General features: G+C 53.2%; 1 protein-coding gene across 3 annotated transcripts in view; it reads right to left on the bottom strand.

The window, feature by feature from the left end:
* Positions 1 to 18393, bottom strand: part of POLE (DNA polymerase epsilon, catalytic subunit) — a 36027-nt gene extending 17634 nt beyond the window's left edge. For 2 of the 3 annotated variants that reach the window (XM_025045510.1, XM_025045511.1), the window contains exons 1-25: positions 18129 to 18393; positions 15261 to 15402; positions 14803 to 14883; positions 14369 to 14413; positions 14123 to 14215; positions 13659 to 13813; positions 12240 to 12381; positions 12049 to 12129; positions 11222 to 11329; positions 10795 to 10905; positions 10456 to 10541; positions 10094 to 10213; positions 8963 to 9095; positions 8729 to 8842; positions 8403 to 8615; positions 8060 to 8167; positions 6635 to 6763; positions 6456 to 6558; positions 6216 to 6362; positions 5669 to 5814; positions 3557 to 3705; positions 2491 to 2583; positions 2114 to 2258; positions 1089 to 1246; positions 547 to 742 (exon numbers count right to left, since the gene is read on the bottom strand). In XM_025045510.1, the coding sequence (XP_024901278.1) occupies positions 547 to 742; positions 1089 to 1246; positions 2114 to 2258; positions 2491 to 2583; positions 3557 to 3705; positions 5669 to 5814; positions 6216 to 6362; positions 6456 to 6558; positions 6635 to 6763; positions 8060 to 8167; positions 8403 to 8615; positions 8729 to 8842; positions 8963 to 9095; positions 10094 to 10213; positions 10456 to 10541; positions 10795 to 10905; positions 11222 to 11329; positions 12049 to 12129; positions 12240 to 12381; positions 13659 to 13813; positions 14123 to 14215; positions 14369 to 14413; positions 14803 to 14883; positions 15261 to 15402; positions 18129 to 18214 (3084 nt within the window). In that variant the 5' untranslated portion in view covers positions 18215 to 18393. The remainder of the gene's footprint in view (positions 1 to 546; positions 743 to 1088; positions 1247 to 2113; positions 2259 to 2490; positions 2584 to 3556; positions 3706 to 5668; positions 5815 to 6215; positions 6363 to 6455; positions 6559 to 6634; positions 6764 to 8059; positions 8168 to 8402; positions 8616 to 8728; positions 8843 to 8962; positions 9096 to 10093; positions 10214 to 10455; positions 10542 to 10794; positions 10906 to 11221; positions 11330 to 12048; positions 12130 to 12239; positions 12382 to 13658; positions 13814 to 14122; positions 14216 to 14368; positions 14414 to 14802; positions 14884 to 15260; positions 15403 to 18128) is intronic. The other variant, XM_025045512.1, reaches the window with a different exon arrangement.
* Between the last annotated feature and the right edge of the window lie 46 nt (positions 18394 to 18439).

The following is an 18439-nucleotide window of genomic DNA, read 5'->3' as shown; positions in this document are numbered from 1 at the left end:
CCTTTCACCCAGAAAGCCTCTTCCTAGCAAGCCAGGCAGGAGAGGGAAAGACATCTATACCAAGGTGTTTGCTGCAATGCCATCCTCACAGTGGAGACCTAAAGCCGCCTGCCACCAACAGCAGAGGGCCGGCGCTGTAAATTAACCCTGCAAACTCAATGGAATACAAGACTACAGAGCAACGCAGGAATAACAATCAATTCTATAAGATACGTTAAAGATAAGCCAGCAATGTCATTTAAACTGTAGAAATTGTGTGTGCATTTACAGGTCCAACAAAGATTTTAAAAATCAGAGAAATTTTTGTGATCGCTGGCAAACTTTTCTCTTATAATTTGTTTTATTATCATGTTATTTGTTTCCTTTGCAGAACTGTCACTGGATACAGAAACTGAGGGAAATTCTGGGAGTCACTAGAACTAAGCAAGTTTTGGGATTTCATCAGAATTAGCCGAGTTCATCTGTCACCTTCTCTCTGGGAGCCCACGGAACAGCGGGCCCCTCTGCCCACGGGAACTGTCAGAGCCAGGTGAGGCGCAACCTCACCTTGCTGTATAGCACGTCCAGCCAGTAATCGGCCACCTTGGCGACAGAGCCGTACACCTCCTCCAGGGTGCTGCCCTTGAGGAAGGCCTCGAACACGGAGGACTGGAAGATCTTGATCAGCTGCAGCTCCCCACGGCGTTTGACCTCGAAGCCCTTCAGCTCGGCCAGGGAGCCGTCCTCATTGAACACAGCGTATCTAGAAACACGCAAGCACAGCCGAGAAGGGGCCAGGCGCTGGCTGCTTCCCTGCACCCCTGCGCCCGCCTCCTTCTCTTCTTCCCCTCCCCTCCCCGCCCCTCTGGCATCCACCCAGCAGCGAGCACCGTCTGCTCTGAGCTCATTCCTCCAAAGTAACATAACAGGTGGACTACAGAGCTGGTGGCATCAGTGTCGACAACAGCTTTCCAAACTGAATCAGAAAGGACAAGCAGCAGAACCAAGTCTGTCCCTATCCCGGCTGTTGGTCCATTTCCTAGACGGGTTGTTAACTCGCATTCGTCCATTCCCTTTCCCAGCACAAAGGCTGTGTGTGGGGTTCTCACCTCTTCTTCAGTTTCTTGCCTTCTTCCTTGGAGGCTGGCAGGATCATGGCAAGGTAGGGGCCGTCAACCTCAAAGAAGATGCTGTTCTCTGAGCGGGTGACATAGGTCAGAGAGGCAGGCTCAGCCAGCTCCTGGTACTGGTCGTTGGTGAATCCTTCCTGCAGGACAAGGATGGAGGGGGCAGCCTCACCCGTCATTGTCCGGACCAGTGATGACTGCCGCACAGAGCCAGTGAAGGTGCCGAGCTAGCACAGTCTCAGAATGTCTCCTCCTTGGTGTCCCCTAGAAACTGCGGTGCTTTGAGGCCAGACTCTAACGGGGAGCGGAAGTCCTCCCCAGTGTGGGCTCTGACTCTCTCCTAGGATGTCACGGTGGCAAAGCTGCACCTAGCGACCTCAAGCGCAGATCCTGACTGACACCACGCACCAACAGTGCTGCACAAGGCGCTTCACCTCTGTGGTGTTCCTCCAAAAACCCAAATAACCTCAGTCTAATGACAAGAAAAAAACAGAAAATCTAAATTGAGGAGCAGTCAACAAAACACCCGAGTGGTACTCATCGATGTATCCTGGTCATGCCAGACTAGAAGGGGCGAGGAGAAAGATGACCACACGCAGTGTGGGTCCTCGCACGGCCGGACACCGGAACGGAGGCTGTAGTTTAGCTAGTGCTGTGCCAACGCGGACTCCCTAGTTCTGACAGCTGCGCCGTGGGTCGCACGGCGGGCCGAAGGGTGCGCAGGGATTCTGCTGTTTTTGTCATGTTTCTGTGCAGCTTACATTATCCCACGACACAAAATAAGCAGCAGAAGCGCGTGCTGTGCTGGAGAGCGCCGGCTCACTGCAGAGACTTCCGAGCACGGCGTCCCCACCGGGCATTGGGCTGGGGGGCGGGCAGCGTGGCTGGAGCCGAGGAAGGGGAGCACGCCAGCGAGAGCCACCGAGTCCCCTTCCCCACGTCCGGACCACAGTGGTGGTGCGGAGACCCAGCCCAGAGGGCAGCCCCGCCAGGAGACCCAGGCTCACCTTGACCATGATGTTTAACATGGCCCCAGGGTAGGAGATGGTCACCTTGGGCTTTTTCACACTAGTTGTCTTGATAACGAAGTTTTCAGGGAAGCTGTTAGGCAGGACGCACCATATTCCATCTGTGTCCAGCTCCAAGGGCCTCCTTCAGGGAAACAGACAAAGGGGTCACATGGAACGGGACTGGGGCCCCCACGTACAAGAAGCCCGTGTTAAGTCTAGATAGTGGACGAGGCCCTTCCTGGCATGAACCCATCAAACGAAACGCTCAGTGGCCTCCAACTCCATCTTCACCAACCCGTTCCTTCTCTGTCCTGGTGCGCTCGGCCCTCCCAGGGAGCCTGCCTCCCCTGGCGCTGACCAAACACAGCACTCACCCTATCTGCTCAATCAGCTCCCGCGCCTGGGTGATGATGCTGGCCCCCGTGAAGCAGACGATGCCGGCCATCTCCATGGAGTACCAGCGGGCCCTGGGGGGACAGACACAGCCTGTGGGAGGGGCTCTCTGCAGGGGTCACCAGGGAGGTCAGAAGAGGGCGAGGAGCATTCCAGGAAGGGAACTCAAAAGCAGGGCAGGAGAACTAAGATGGAATTTAGCTGGGATGAAGACACTTCTCTGTCGGCCTAAGAAAGTTCTGGAAGGAGGCAGCATGCTGCCACTGCAACAGCGCATGACCTCAGTCTCAGGGGACTCTCCACACCAGCCCAGAGGGTCATGTGTCCCCGTGACCCTCCCCCACTCTCCTGAGCACCAGCCGCGTCACGCCTTCCCCGTCCTCCCACACGCCGCGCGCCGCCTCCAGCTGCGGGAGGACAAGCCTGCAGATGCTCGGCTTCCGCCAGGAAGTCTGCTCAGGTGCTAGCCCTGGTCTCCGCCCCCAACCCCGCCATTCAAAAGCAACAAAACTAAACAAAGCGACCCTCCCTCAAACCCAGTCCCTATGCCACCCACCAGAGCTGCCCTGTTGACCCTCCTCACGCCCCCCACAGTGGCCAGGCCTCGCCTCCCCCCGGGACTCCATGTACCTTGTCATGTCCAGAGGCCACACTCAGGTCCCACCTTGCCTCACCTCCCTGCAGCCCCAACCCCGGAAGTGTCCAGTGTCTTCAAGGTACCATCTCCTGCTTTCCCCACCTCTGGCTTTACATCCCTCATGAGCCCACACAGCGCTGCTTAGCAACTACTTGGACCTCTCTATGTCCCAAGCAATGACATTTATGAAGTCACATACAGAGGGCAGAGACAACCGCCCCACTGTTTCTAGCCCAGGAGGCTCTGATGAGCACGTCCCGTGGTGCCCGTGTCCCCTGATGCCCCGAGGTAGCGTGGTGTCCCCTCGGCCCCGAGCCAACCCTCCTCTCCCGTATCCCATGGACCGAGGCCCGCGGCGTCACGCCAGCTCCGCGCCCTCAGCTCCCCTGGCCGGGGCGGCAGGAGCGTACCCTTTGCGCATGACGTAGCCGTAGAAGGAGTTGAGGATGCACTTGTGCGCCAGCTGCAGGGACTCGTACAGCACCTCCATGTTCTTGCAGCGCCTCACCTCGGCCGCGTCACCCGCCTCCACAGCCGCGCAGAGCTTCCTCTTCCACACCTGAGGCCCACGCACAACCGTCACCTCCTCAATTCCTCCAGCCACGTTCCCCGCAGTCAAGGCCCAAGGTTACGATATTCCGAAAGTTTCAAATCTACAGAAAACTTAACCCAACCGTGTGAGGACCGTGTGTGCCTCCCCGAGAGGCCCTGCTGGCACCTTGCCACACCCCCTCGATCCGTCCTCTCGGTTGGCACCACCAGGTGGAAGCTGTGGAGACCAGCCGCCTCAGCGCACAGCTTCTGGAGACCAGGACATGCTCCCGCATGACCACAGCGCTCTTACCACCCAAGAAACTGCACGGTGCAGCACCGACTTGTCCCGTACAGAGTCTGCACGAGCAACACCTGGCTCTCCCGCGTCCTGATTCACCTTTAACTTAGAACTGCCCCAGGGGAGGCAGACATCCTGGAAGGGTGACTGAGCATGAAGGAACAGGCCCACGTTACAGTTTTACTTTCTGTAACCCAAGGACTAGGAGAAAATACACTGTCACAGTGACAGCCCACAGGGACACTTCAGACGTCCTGTAACACAGCCCAGAGTGAGCTGAAGTGACTGGAACCATGTGTGAAGACCAGAAACAGAAGCAGGACCTTTGCTCCATCAGAGGCCCGGGGGCTCCCAGCCCGGGTCCTGGTGCTCAGTTAACCCTCTTACCCAGCGCGCACTTAAGTGTGTCGTCTCACAGGGTCTCTCGACCACAGGACAGGCAGAGACCAAGCGCACATCATTAGCAGCAACACCTCGGTAAGGAGGCGCGTAGTCACCGGGACCCGGGACCCACAGCTGCCTATCGGGCACCATATCAGTGCTGGGAGGCGATGGAAACGTTCTCTCCACTGTGGTGGCGGGGACGCCGCTGTGTGTTTGCCCTCTTGAAAGGGTAAGACCTACCCTGTGTCAATTTTACCTCAATTAAGTGGCCCGACCGCCAGCAGGAGGGGTGACGGACACGGGCACCCGGGGCATGTGAATGCCCTCTCCCACTGTCTTCCTTCCTGTGGGCTAGGCTAGACACTGCCACAGTGGCGCAACACGTGACATGCTCCTCCCACCTCAGAGCACTTTGCCCTAACTCTCCCAGCTGACGCATTTTCAGTACCTAGGAGAGTGTCTGGCACATACCAGCACTCGCGGACCGTCCTGATGAGTGAAAGGTGCTATAGCCTAGGAGCTGACAGATCGCGAGTGCAGAGCCTAGGTAAGCACAATAATCTTCAGTGCCAGCAGAGCGGGCACACAACAACCCCTGGCCCTCACACCCACGGACAGACTGCACCTCCCAGGACGCTGTCCCTCAAAGGAGGGGCTGAGGGCCAGCTCCCCAGCACGCCAGGGAGCCTCTTGCTGGCAGGTGAGCTCCACCTGCTCCACTGGGCTAATAGGTGCCGTAGGGTGGGCTTAAGACACTGCGTCACCAGCTTCCATGAAGCAACCAGCTGTCCTGAGGCTAAGGGAGCCAGGCCTGCCTGTGTTTCTATTAACTGGACCTGGGAGACCAGAGCTACTGAGGAGGGCCCTGGTAAAAGCGACTGATAAAGAACTGCAGAGAAGAACAAAAACACGTCAGCACGTTCCCCATTCAACGAGAGAAACGTTTTTTTAAGGTTCAGTATTTAAAGAACAAAAACCTTAAGACATTTATTGACTGCCTACTATGTGCCAGTTACCAGAAGGGTAAGACTTTGAAGAACGAGACAGTCACTCACTTTCACAAGTGAGACAAATGAACAAGTAACTTAAGAGTTAATTAAAGTGAGATGAAACAGCAGTTCCTCAGAAGATCAAAAACCCAATTACCATGTGACCCAGCAATCCTACTGCTGGGTGTGCACACAGAAGAATTGAGAGCAGGAATCTAAGGTGACGTTTGTACATCCCACGACTGTCCAGACAGTGCCGAGCAAGCACTCTCATCTCAGAAACCACTTTGCTGCGACCTCTCGAAGGTCAGACTCACCTTGTGGAGCCCTTTGAACTCGTAGCGCCTGTCCCGGAAGGCACGCACGGTGTCCACGTAGAAAGAGTTCTCCCGCTGGCAGATGGTGGTGAGGCGCTCCTCCACCTTGGTCACGTGGATCTTCTTGTACGCCTTCCGGCAGTAATCTAGCACAATGCGGGGAGGTGTGTGTGAGCCTCCCGGACACAGGAGGTGTGTGTGAGCCTCCCAGACACAGAGCTAGCCAGCCTGGCTTTCCAGGTGAGCACAGAGGAGCTTAGGAAGCCGAGAAAGCCATGTGCAAGTTTGTCACATCAAAGGAAGCGCAGCCCCGGTGTGAACGGGCCAAACATGCCAGAACCACAGGAAGGAGACTTCAGTATCTGAACACTCGCTGAAGGAGGCGGGAAGAAAGGAAGCTCACGGCAAGACCTAGTTCCCCATGATCTGATCTGCTTCCACAACGACTAGTTAAGACCTCACGCTGCCGCACCAACACAGCCCCACGAAGTCCCACAAGCCGGAGACGTGGGATTTGGAAAACTATGGCCAGGACCAGGCTGCTCACCTGCCAGCCTCCTCTTCTCATATTTAGCCTGCTCCTCACGAGACAGCTCATGAAAGGCTCGGGTGGGGCCCTCTGCGGTCAAGGCCGGGAACTTCTCCGACTCCAGCTGGTGCTGGATCCGATGGTACTCGCTGCGGCTGGCCGGCACTGGGAGCGGTGACGGGCAGGCGGGAGGAGAGTCCATGAAGGAGAACAGCACCCAGCCCCCCGCTGACCACACCCCCCGGGGCTGGCACTCACTGAACTCGCCCCTCCACTGCCAGGCCATCTTCCTCTGGCAGTTTGCTCCTGGCTTGTTGAAGTCACAGGCCGCACAGGTGGCCTCGTCCACCATGGCAGAGGGCTGTGGGGGTGATGGGGAGGCAACAATTAGGGGTCAGATAGGAAGAACTCGGCCCCGATGCGGGCGTCAGTCTCACCTGCAGGCGATTCGTCAGGATGATGTTTGGGTACATGGCCCCCACGTCCAGGTGGTAGATCAGGGGACACTCGATTCGGTTAGGAACATCTCTCAGGGAGGTGAGCTTGTTCTTAATCTGGTCACACACCTACATCGAAGGGGAGAGAAGTGGGGGCTGGCAACCAAGGTAAAAACGGGAGACTGTACAGAGTCACAAAAGCAAGCACCATGTCCCGGGCGGACAAGTCACCACCAGGCGCTGGAGGTGAAGGAGGCCTGCGAGAGAGCAGAGCCCCAGTAAGGATAGCACCGTGGGAAGCAGCAGCGTCCACCCAAGAACTTTTGGGGTTAGAAAAAAATGGCATAAAATTGTGGCCTCGCATAGCATGGCCTGTCTGCCAGCGAGTGTGGGACCTGGCCAAAGTCTCGACAGCCACCCTTCCTGGGGCCCCTGTGAGCCCCCGAGGTATGGTGTGTGACATGCTGTCTCTGTCCCAGAAAATGCTCACCCAATGAATGAGGTGGGTTGAGAGGTTAGCGTGGGCTGAAGCCCAGGCCCTCTCAGACCAAATGCCACGCTGAACTGCAGTGCCAGACTGCCACCAGCATTACCTCATAAACCCAGAGCAGGTCTGTCAGCCTGAAAACCCTCCCAATGTCAAACACCCAGGAATCCTGCACGAAATGTTAAAACTACCCCTGTAAGTGCAGAAACGAGCTTCTAAGTTATCTCAAATGCAAACGTGATGAGCAAACTGTAAACCAGAGCAGGGAGCTGACTTGGTGGGTGCCCTGGAGGGGGCTGGGCCATGTGTCACGGTCCCCAGGGCGACCCCCAGGTTTGGTGACTCACAGGGAAAGGACACAGAGCCATGTCGGCAAAGGGGAAAGACCTGTGGGGTGAAGTCAGGAGTGGTGTTGAGAGGTGCCTAATAGAGACGTGAGCTGTGCTGCATCCAAAAGAACAGGACCAGCTCAGTCGGGGCCCCCGGGGTCTCCCGTCGTGACACATTTTGCAAATGCGGCTTTCTATCCATTATTTGATGGACTGTATAGTCACTATATTCAACTCTGTAATTCCTAGGACTTTACTATCATTTTTGAAGTCTCCTTAACAACAGAAAGGAAATGAAAAACCTCCAATAGCCTCTCACTGTCCACGAAGCGTCTGAGTGAACTGGCATGGGACCCATCACTGCCTTCTGTCCAGCCACCACTGCGTCTGATGGCCTGCCCAGAGATCTGTGTCTCTTCTGCAAAACTCTCCTCCCGCAAGTCGGGTCATCCACTGTGACGACACTGTCCTGTCCTACCTGACCAGAGGACACCTGAGTCACCCGTCTTGGTGCCCAAGCCCCAGTACACAGGAGGTGCACTATGAACGTGCTGCTGAAAGCCAGTCTACCAGGCAGCGCATGCACAGTTGCCCTTCCCGGCGCGTCACCTCTTGGAAGTTGGTGACCTGCTCCATGGGCACCTTCTCCTCCTCCTCGATGGCGTGACGTATGGTCTTCTCCACCCGCTGCAGCAGGAAGTCAAAGGCAGCGGGATTCTAGTGCAAACAACAGAGAGAGGACACAGGTGAGACAGATGCCAACCCACTTCGGGCAGGATGCTGCAGAGAATGCTCTAGAAGGAGCCAACTGCTGACCCTGCAGTGTCTTAGACCAGGGCCGGACAAAGGATGTCCAGTGAGGGGCCCACAGGGCAAGAAGGGGGTGCAGGGGTTCCTTCAGCCCTGTGGCTTCTGGGCCCGACCAAGCCTCAGGACACCCGGGGGGGCGCACCATCCTGAACCGGCAGGGGATGTCACTGCGGAACACGCCTGACTCCAGGGCCTCCACGTGACCACCCACGTAGGTCTCTGAGTCCAGCACGTGGCCGTCATCCGTGAGCTTGTTGAACTCCTGCTCCTGCTTGTTGGGGAAGACGATGTTGGCGTGGAAGGCCTGCACCATCAGTAAGGCCTCACAGAGCGTCCCGGAGCCCTTCCGCAGCACCTGCAGGAGACACCAGCCTTTGAGCCAAACACCAAAGCCCCGTGGCTGCAGCGGCCGCCTGGGACCAGCCCGCTGCAGAGCTGAGACGGCATGGGGCCAGGAGCGGCACTGACCTCATCGGGCTCCATGGGGATGATGGTGCACAGGGCGAATATAAAGGGGTGGACGTACTTCATGTATAGGTAGTACGTGGCCACTGCGTCTGACACCGAATACGTAGCCAGAGTCTGCGGAGAGAATGTCAGTGGTAAGGGCGACAACACCTCCAGCAGTCCGACCCCCCAACAGCGCGGCCCCCCTCCATACCCCAAGTTGCCCGGTAGGCGCGAAAGCAGAGGCACATGAACCTGGGGCTGCTCGGTGGCCATTCGGCACATGTCCTCGGGGTCCAGCTCCACAGGGTCGTAGCCCAGCTTGGCTTTGGCAGCTGCCTTGAGGTTGTGGCTGCCCACAGGAAGGTAACTGTCCCTCTTCACCCACCTGGGAAAGACAGCGAGAGCTAAGGCCAGGAGCCTGTGAGAGGCAGCAAAGCTGGACACACACAGGAAGCCAGAGAGTCCTAACAGGTACCCAAAGATCTGCAGGGACCCCACGCGGCACAAGCCCCTCGTGCTCCAGTTAATCTTACGGACGCCTGCAAACACGAGGAGCCGGAGTCAGCGCTCCAGGCCCCAGCCTTTTCTTGGGAGAAACGGAAAGGCAGGCGGGCAAGGACCCGCACCCTGCAGCCTCCCGCGAACCCCTCCACAGTGTGTCCCGTTGGTGCTGCTGGAGTCTGCCTGCTGTCCCCACCCCTCAGGCCCTGATGTCAAACTCCCCTACGGTCCCTTCAGCAAGGAAATACGCAAGGACACCCATGGCCCTCGACCCTGTGCCGTGTCCATGTGGATGGGGCTGCCAGGCCTGCTTCCACCTGAGACCTGAGCTCTGCCCTGGCCCCGAAGCCCACGCCAAGCCTGAGAACCACTGTTCCCCGCGCCGCTTGAGCCCCTGCCCCCTGATCCGTAAATTCCCAAGTCCTCGCCTCTCACATATCTCAAGGCCACTGCTCTTCACTCCTGCTCACGTTACGACCCACGAGATCTCCGTACGCTCCAGCCACCTCTCAGGCTCATCTTCGGCCTGGACACCCCAGCCGCCCTGAGACACAGCTGGGCTGCCGCATCCCGGGCTCGGATGGGGAAGCTACAAGACCTCACCACCAGGTCTTGCCTTCTGGTCGGGCGTCCCTACCCTGAGGGCCGACACTCGACACGCATGTGTGGCATGATGAGCACGTGATAGGAGAGCGTTTCCCAGGACCCAGCCAAAGTCGTCCGCCGCTGTCTCCCCAGGGATGGGAGCTGCTCCTCACGGGCCACCTTCCTCCCCTTGAGAGGGGTGGACCTGACCAGCATGTGAGAGGAGGGAGCCTTGGGCCTCACTCACAGAAAGCCCTCGTGAGACACGGGGAGCCGCCAGGTAAGCTGCGGGCCTACCTGAGACAGTCCATGTGGATGCACTGGGGCGCCTTGTACTCCCCCTGGCTGTCCTTCTGGAACCCAATCTCCTGGTACATGCTCAGTCCATGGGCTGCCGCTCTGGCCTCCACGAATGGCCTGGGACGAGGGAGGACAGACAATCACACAGGGCCGTTAGACACTAGCCCGAGACAGGGACGACTGCCCACAGGGGACGCCGCGCAAGCCAGGAACTCCTCACAGGCGGCGCCCCTCCCCACCACCGGTTCCATCTTAACCACTTCTCAGGGGACCGGTCAGTAGCATTAGGTATATTCAGTGTCATGCAATGTCCCCTCCCAAACACTCTTTGTTACTCACAAGTTAGGCATTAGACTCACCAATCAAAAAAGTCCCCGTTGTAGGTGACCATGATGGTGGGTCTGGTTTCCTGCACATGTTCAAACCACCTTTGGATTAGATGGACCTGAATTCAATGAGTCACAGCAGTCAGAGGCTGCCTTTTCTCCCTTTCAAGCTTCTTCCAAATCCCTCTCCCACAGTTCAGGAGAAGCAGACTCACACCAGCCCTTCATCTCCCTCCCACCCGGGCCCTCTATGCACGAGGACGTCACTGGACACAGTCAAGACCAAATGGATGCCACGGCCATCAGAGGCAACATGCCTCTTCCTCTTGCTTCACCCCAAATATTGGCAGTTTCCCAATGATACCTCTTTACCTCATCGGGTTCATTGAAGACACAAAAGGGCCCTTCATATTCCGGCTTGGGGGTGAACTCGAAGTCATCAATGTCCTCTGCAACAATCTCCCTATTGGTGATGAGGTAGCCCTGGAAGTCACCAGCAGTCAGTGTGGGTTAGACACGAAGCTGAAGACACGCCCCTCACCACTCAGCCCAGAAACTCTTACTATAAGTCTCTGCAGCAACCCGAAGGTGCCACAGCTTGCCCAAGGGGACGTACGAGCAGAACCCCGATGTCTCAGGTTTCTGTCGGAAGGTGAGAACGTGGCTGGATGTCGAACAACTTACTTATTCACTTTCTTGCTCATTATTCACCCCAAAAATAGATGGACGCCATTCTAGTTTGGGGACCAGACAAGGGCCGTGTTCCCAGGGAGCTGACATCCCAGAAGGCATCACTCACCTGACCGTCAATCATATAGGAGATCATCATAATCTGGTCAGTCTCAGCATCAGGAAACTTGAGGGGCAGTTTGGTCGTCTCAATGTCAAATGCCAAAACCACAGGATCCTGGAGGGACACGATGTAGCACTGCGTCGGCCACACATTAAGCCGAGCTCTGGAGACCCTGGTGGTCCTCTCGACACCCACCACCAGCTGCTCTACCTCCAGCTGCTCAAAGCCAGAGTCGAGCAGCCAAGGGGGAAGGTTCCGAAGAAAGTAGGACAGGCGTCTTGGGGCTGACTGAGCCCCATCGAGTACTACGATCACTGATGGTTTGAAAGCAAACGTGTGAGAAAGGGCGTGGAGATGGGAAGAGCCTAGAGCTGTAGAACCCTCAAACTCCTTAAAGTACATTGACCCCATTTGACCTGTATGGCAACACTGCCCGAAGGCTGTGCTAGAGATGACATCTTCATTTTGGAAATGAGAAAACAGACGTTCCCAAGATTACAAAGCTATCCCTGAACTAAGGCCTTCCAGTCATAAATCCATTTCTCACATCACTTCACCATCAGCTCCCCAGAATGGAAGTCAGAGCGTCCCCTCAAACATTCAGATCCAGCCTAGCTCAAACACTCACGTCACCTGGGGATGCACCGGTATAAAGCAAAACCACTCTTGGGTCAGAAACTGATGAGGAAAATGATTATTCCATCATTCTCTTAAGAAAGTATTAGAAGGAAAAAAAAGCAAACATCTTTCAATCAAATTCACCTTTCAGCACTGATTTAGCTCTCTCGAGAAATCAGTGGAAAATTCAGGGTGGAGGAAATGCAAGAACTTACAGGTCGCTCAACGAGGTCATCTCGGCGAGTGAGCTCCACTGGAAAGGCGTTTCCTCGGAATCTGACGTTGTACCAATGAGCCTGCAGGACGTGCGGTGCATTAACTGAGAGCTGTGAGCCTGGTCTCGGTGGATTTATCCCGCGATACCACCCGGCTGTCAGGAACTGCCCGCGAGCCACGGCCCACTCACCACGTGGATCTTCAGGTCGATGGAGAGTCGGATGTGGTAGGGCACGTCGTACTCTCGCATGTCAACAATGTTGTCCAGCTGGTCGGCAATCTTCTTAGAGGTTTCCTCTTCATCAACGATCGCCCCGCCCCCTTGCAGGACGCTACAACACAGAGAGCATGCGCAGCTTACTCCACTACACTCCGCTAGGAGTTGGGGGGGACCAGAGTCCACACAGCACAAACTCAAAAGATAAATCGAGGTGACTGAGATGACCAGAGCAGGCCCTTAAGAATGACCTTAGATGACCCTCCCTAGCTGAGCAGCAGGCCAGACACAAGGAAATTCAGCGTATGCCTAGGACATGTGCATTTTATAGGATGTAGGTTACAGCCTAATCAAAGGAACAAAGAAAGGAAACTGTCGCCTGGGAGGCGTGTCTACAAATGGGACCGGCCCTCATGAGCTTGTTTCTTCACCAAGAATGCAAGGATGACAATAACAGACCCGCCTTATAGGAGTGTCCTGGGGTGAAGTTACAAGGCTCTCCACACAGTTAAGTGACAGGTAAATGGTAACTGTTTCTGTACCATAGTTATTCCTATCCTACCCAAGCAGGAAATCACTGTCACTAGAATATTCACTCCAACGTTAGCCCACTAAGCTTCCAGATATTGAATGCACCATTAAGGGGAAACAAGACAATGAGTTTTAGATAAGGCTCAGGACTCTGGGGATTCAGTCTCTGATTACACATCGTAATATTCTTCAAAGTAATTTATGGGCCACGGGGGGGGTGGGGTGGGGAGGAGGGGGAGGGACGTGTGCAGAAATGTTTAGGTCACGAATTGATCTTCTTTTGCCAGAGGATATAATCAGTTCTTCTGAAGTCATCATAACTTTTAATTTGCCAAGATTTCCTCTTCTTAATCTCTTACCCTGCTTCCTATTACTATTGATGTCTAAACGTGTGGTGAACAGCGTTTGGTGGCCTATATTGAATTTCCCTGTATAATACCCAAGGTTATCTGGAGAAGATGTACTTTGTAAATGTAGGCATTTAATCAAATTTGTACACAGCTTCACACTTACCATAAGCCATGAAAACAGACTGATTAAGGTGGGAGGTTTAGAAATCTAGAACGTCTTACTATAACAGCAACTCAGTGTTAGAGCCACAAACTCACCCCCACATAAGAAAAGACAGACAGCTAACAAAGAAAATAAACTACAACACGGGAAGCCACCATTTAACACAAACGGAGAACATAAGAAATTCTACTTAATTGCTCAAAAGTAATCCACGTCGAACAGAGCCATTCGTTAAGGTAACGTAATCACTGGGTTTCCCCACCTCCTAGCCATCTCATCAGCTTAGGAAGAGTGGGAAACAGTCCTGGTGGACTGACCAGCTGCTCTGCTTACGAGAACGAAGCTGACCTGGAGAGCATAGCCGTGTAGGCGTCTCTGGCGTGGCTCTGCTCCCGGTTCTTCTTCACAGCGGGGGAGATCTCCTTCCTCACTCGGACAAGGTCCTCCACGGTATTGAAGGACAGCTTGACATAATTCCGCTTCAAGCCCACTAGGTGATTTGGCTGCGGATGAAGAGATCGTGCTCATATGTTCAAGAGAAAAAGGACTTTATTGGGTAGAGAAAATAAGGGCAGAACGACTCAAAGGTCAATGTACTTGTCAGAGTTGGCAACTCCAAAGCTCCTTGTCCAACCCTATGTGGCACTACTATGCCACTCGAGTTCATGGAAGAGGATATCCAGACAGCCATGGAGGGCCCATCATCTGCACTGTCCCCCGACCCACAGGTGCTGAACTTGGCCTCCTCCCATCTCGCTCCCAGTGGAGTGGACTCAGCTTTATATACCCTGGAAGGTACAGGTGACACTCACCAAGTCCAGATCTTCTTTGGGGACAGTCTCTACTTTAGCAATTTTGCCCTGAAACTTCTTGGAGAGAAAAGATGAAACTTCTCGCTCACAGCCCTAAATCGGGAACATAATGAAAGGGCTTTCCATTAGTGAAATATATTTCCTTCCTTGCCTGCTAGTCTGGAGTCTTCATTTCCAGTTCTGAAACCGCCCACAGAACGAGAAGGCACAGGCTGTCTGAACTGATTCTACGAACCACAGACTTACCTTTCTAGTTGCAATGTAGAAATATGGCTTGTAGGGCAAGGCCACCTGCAAGATTCACCAACGCGTTCAGGGCGATGGGAAAGAGAAAGGGAGAATGGTGAAAACAGGCTGTTTGCTGTTGTAGCCAGGAGCAACTCAGATGCAGTGCACTCTTGACTTAGACGTCTCATGAGACGGAGCAACAGATGAGGGCCCGCGCACGCTGCAGGGGCAAGGCTGAGACACCACACTGCTTGTCTTTCAGTCTTCCTGAGCCAGCTTCTAAGACATGGGCCCCCTGAGGGCCCATGTTCCCGATGGTCTTCACGGAGCTGCACACTAGCAGCTCCCAAGTCGCTCTGCACAGCTGCAGAGCTAATGAACACTCGCCACTTGGGGCCCAGCTCTGCCTCACCACTGAGTGGGTTTTAGCTTCTTGGGGTTCGGGGGTTTACCTTAAATCTGCTCCCATCGTCTTGAATAAAGTAGTAATCCACTGCACTGATGAGGCGTTTATCTTCATCTAAAACTTCAGTCTACAAGAGAATCAGCCACCGCGGCTCAAGGACATCCTCTACACAGTCCGAGAGGGCCCCTCTCCCTTTCCTTCCCCCCCTGCAGCCCCACTCACGAGGACCCCAACACAACAGCCTCTAAGCAGGGATGTCTCTCAATTTCTCCCTCAGCCTCGAAAGCTTTAGTCTGATGGGTGATAGGGACACCCCTCCCCTTAGTCTTCCCAGGGGCCTCTTTATGGCCCACTGAGGTTAAGGAACAACGTAGGAGAGTTACAAGCAAGCTCGTCTCCCCCTGTACCACCTGGACAACAGGTTCCTGCACCAGGTAACAACGGCTATGCCACCACAGGGGTGCAGAGGAGGTCCTCGGGGGGAGGAAAAGCCCAGGTGCTTACGGGGTGCATGTTGATGAGCCAGCCCGTCTTCTCACCAGGCTCCTTGAGCCTCTCAAAACCGAACCGCAAATCCATTTTATCCGTCCACTGACTGCGCTCCAGGCGCTTGAGTGCGGAGGCAGAGGAAGAGGGGCCATCATCCCTGAGAGAAAGGGGGGAAACCCAGTCTTCACTGGACATGCTGCTCTCCACTCCCACAACCCTCAGTCCAGCTGGTGTAAGCAGTCCGGGTGTGACACGGTAGATACATCCCTGAAAAACCTCATGTTTACCAAAACAGCTCGTTAAAATACAGGACCGGGGCAGGACTCTCCACAGCTGCTCATCTCTGTAACCAGAACACTAATAAAGACAATGATCATGGCCGGACCTGGACGTTGCTCTCTCATGGGAAATTAAAAATGCACAAAGCCCATCACTGCATTGCTGGGCATTTATCTCCCAAAAGGAAAATGCCCGTTCACACAAAAACCTGTATGTGTATATTCATAGCAGTTTTATTCATTGTAGCCAGAAAGTGAAGACAACCGATATTCCTCAGCAAGGGATTGGCTAACCTGGGTTGTAGCCATTCCATGGAGTACTAGTCATCAATACAAAGGAATAGTTATTGATATATGCATCTCAAGGAAATTATGCGGAGTGAAAAAAGCCAACCCTCCAAAATACACACTTTATGATTCCAATTACATAGCATCCTTGAAATAACAAAGTCAGAGATGATGAACAGGTGTGGCTGCTATGGAAGGTGTGGGGGAGGGGGTCACCCAGCTGTGGCATACAAAGACAGCAGGAGGGATCCTTGAGGCGGAACTGTCCAACATCTGGACTGTGGTAGTCTCGAGTATACAATGTGATAGAACAGAGAACTAAATAAACACACATAAACGAGTGTTATGCATTGTATCAATGTCAATTTCCTGGATGTGACATTGTTCTCTAGTTATGTAAGATGTTACTACTGAGGGAAACTAGGTTAAGGTGTATGGGATCTTTCTTACGACTGCAAGAAAATCTACAATTATCTCAAAAGTTGTTTGTTTTTTTAATTTTTAGAACATGAGTTCCCAAATTTATGAGTTTGTTTCTTGGTAAAATGAAATTAACAATCTACTATATAAGATTTTCATGCATAAGACACAATGAATGTAAAAGCACTTTGAGAATCACAAAGTAGGCAGCACCGTGCAATGTTAAAAAAAAAAAAAGGAAGAATCTTGACGACCAAGTTGGAATGGATTCTAGTTCTGCTAAAAACAAGCAGTGATGATTAAATCACATGATGCATATGATATGCACACAGGGTTCTTAGTATATATACAGTGAGTGCTCAGTTAATAGCATCTGTGATATTTATTAAAGATCAATAGAAATGTAAGGCAATATCTACTTTTTGTTGTCTAAAAGGTAAAATTCTGTAATGTCAGTTATTTGAAAGAAATGAATTGAATGAATTATTCATCTGTTTTCAGCCACGTACTTTGAGTTGGAAAAATATTCACTGATCACCCTGTAGGTACTACCCGGTGCCAGGCTCACGTAAATTATGCACAGTAGTGCATGAGCGCATGTGGGAAGGTACATTTCCCGTGAGTGAGTAGGAACGTGAAACAAGGATGTTTGCGGTGTGTTGGGCTGCACGATTCAGCCTCAGCATATGAGCGTTTAGAGATGGTAGGGAGCCAAGCTAAGCCAATTTCTCCTTTACCTGGTTTATAAACATCAAATTTTATTTTCTATATAGCAAAGTGGTTAATCATGTTTTTATAGAGATGTTGTTTTAATGCACAAAAACAAGGAAGTAGAGATGCTGAGCACGGGAAAAGTGCAGCCTGCCACCCGATATTTGCATAGTACTGGGGTACACCTCTCTGGGAAGGGAGACCCTGGTGCTCATAGGATATTTTCTTCATGTGAACTTTTCTTAAAATGGAGCTGACAGGGCGCATCCATGCAACACTCCAGCTCAGAGCTTTTTCCTCCCTTTCCTATCGTTCTCTATTCCAATCCTTTTGCCTAGGGAAAAATGCAAATAAACTAACATCAATGCCACATTTTACTGACACCATTCTGTTTACCAATCGCATATGAGCTAACTGGAGTTACAGAAACACTTGTCGAAACAGGACAAACTATACCTTTAAAATGTAAAATATCTTCTCAGATGCATGGATCTAGAAGTCAGTACAACCATAGATGGATAATGATGGGGACCACCAGGACTATCTAAACCTGTTCTGATTCCAGAGCTTAGATTCATCCCAAACTGTTCACAATCTTTAACTCCACAGATATGATCCCATCTAGATAGACCAGAATATTACAATTTAGCTATCTTCAAAACGGAACAATTCTTGTTTATTAGCATTACGTCTTTTAAAAAATTGCTAGTTTTTTTAAACCACAGTTCCGAGATTCTGATTCCTGAATATTTTTATCAAGAAAGCCTATTTATTTGCTAAGCCAAGTATATTCCCCACTTCCTCAAAGATGTACCGCTAACAATCAATATCCCATGCTTGTCTAAATGTAAATAAGTGAGCTACTTTGTAAAGCAAAGAGCAGAGAAAATACGGAAATGTCCAGCGTGTTGCTGGCAGGCAGGGGAGAGATGGGTGGGGATGGTGAATACAGCCCCTGTGCAGAAACGTCTGGATTCCCACCACCTGTAGAGACGCCGGTCCTCGTCCACGCTAGACACTGTCCTGGGCAGTGTTTCCCTAAAGCTGTTCACGTGCTCTCCCGAAGAACAGGGCAGTGTGGGCTGTTGCACAGGAGTCCAGGTCCCGCCCCAGCTGCTCACGGCTAGTCATCCCTCCCCTTTCGGCACCTCCCGTTTCCCAGCATCCGATTCTAGCTCCTTGCTACCTGTTTCCAGGTTTGTACTGTTTAAGCCACTGAGTGGTAATTTGCTGGGTTCCGTGGATTAGAAAACTGCTCACTTTGGACCACATCTCCTCTCAAAACCGTTTTCTCTGAGCTGCGTTATCTCGCTTTTTATCCTGATAGTACAAAGTCTGAAAAATAACACTACCATTTACTGACTGCTCACTGCATGCTACGGTCCCAGCCTCCGCAGGCCACAGAAGCGCGGACATGGCTGGCCCAGCGCCCAGCGCCGCGCCCACACTGCCCCGGGCGCGCTCCGCGGGGGCTGCGGTGCGGGAACCAGAACGAAC

This window comes from Pteropus alecto, unplaced genomic scaffold (genome assembly GCF_000325575.1).
Source record: "Pteropus alecto unplaced genomic scaffold, ASM32557v1 scaffold213, whole genome shotgun sequence".
NCBI classification, from domain to species: domain Eukaryota; kingdom Metazoa; phylum Chordata; class Mammalia; order Chiroptera; family Pteropodidae; genus Pteropus; species Pteropus alecto.
Note: the sequence above shows the minus strand (reverse complement) of the source record. Positions and strands in the feature narration are given on the sequence as shown.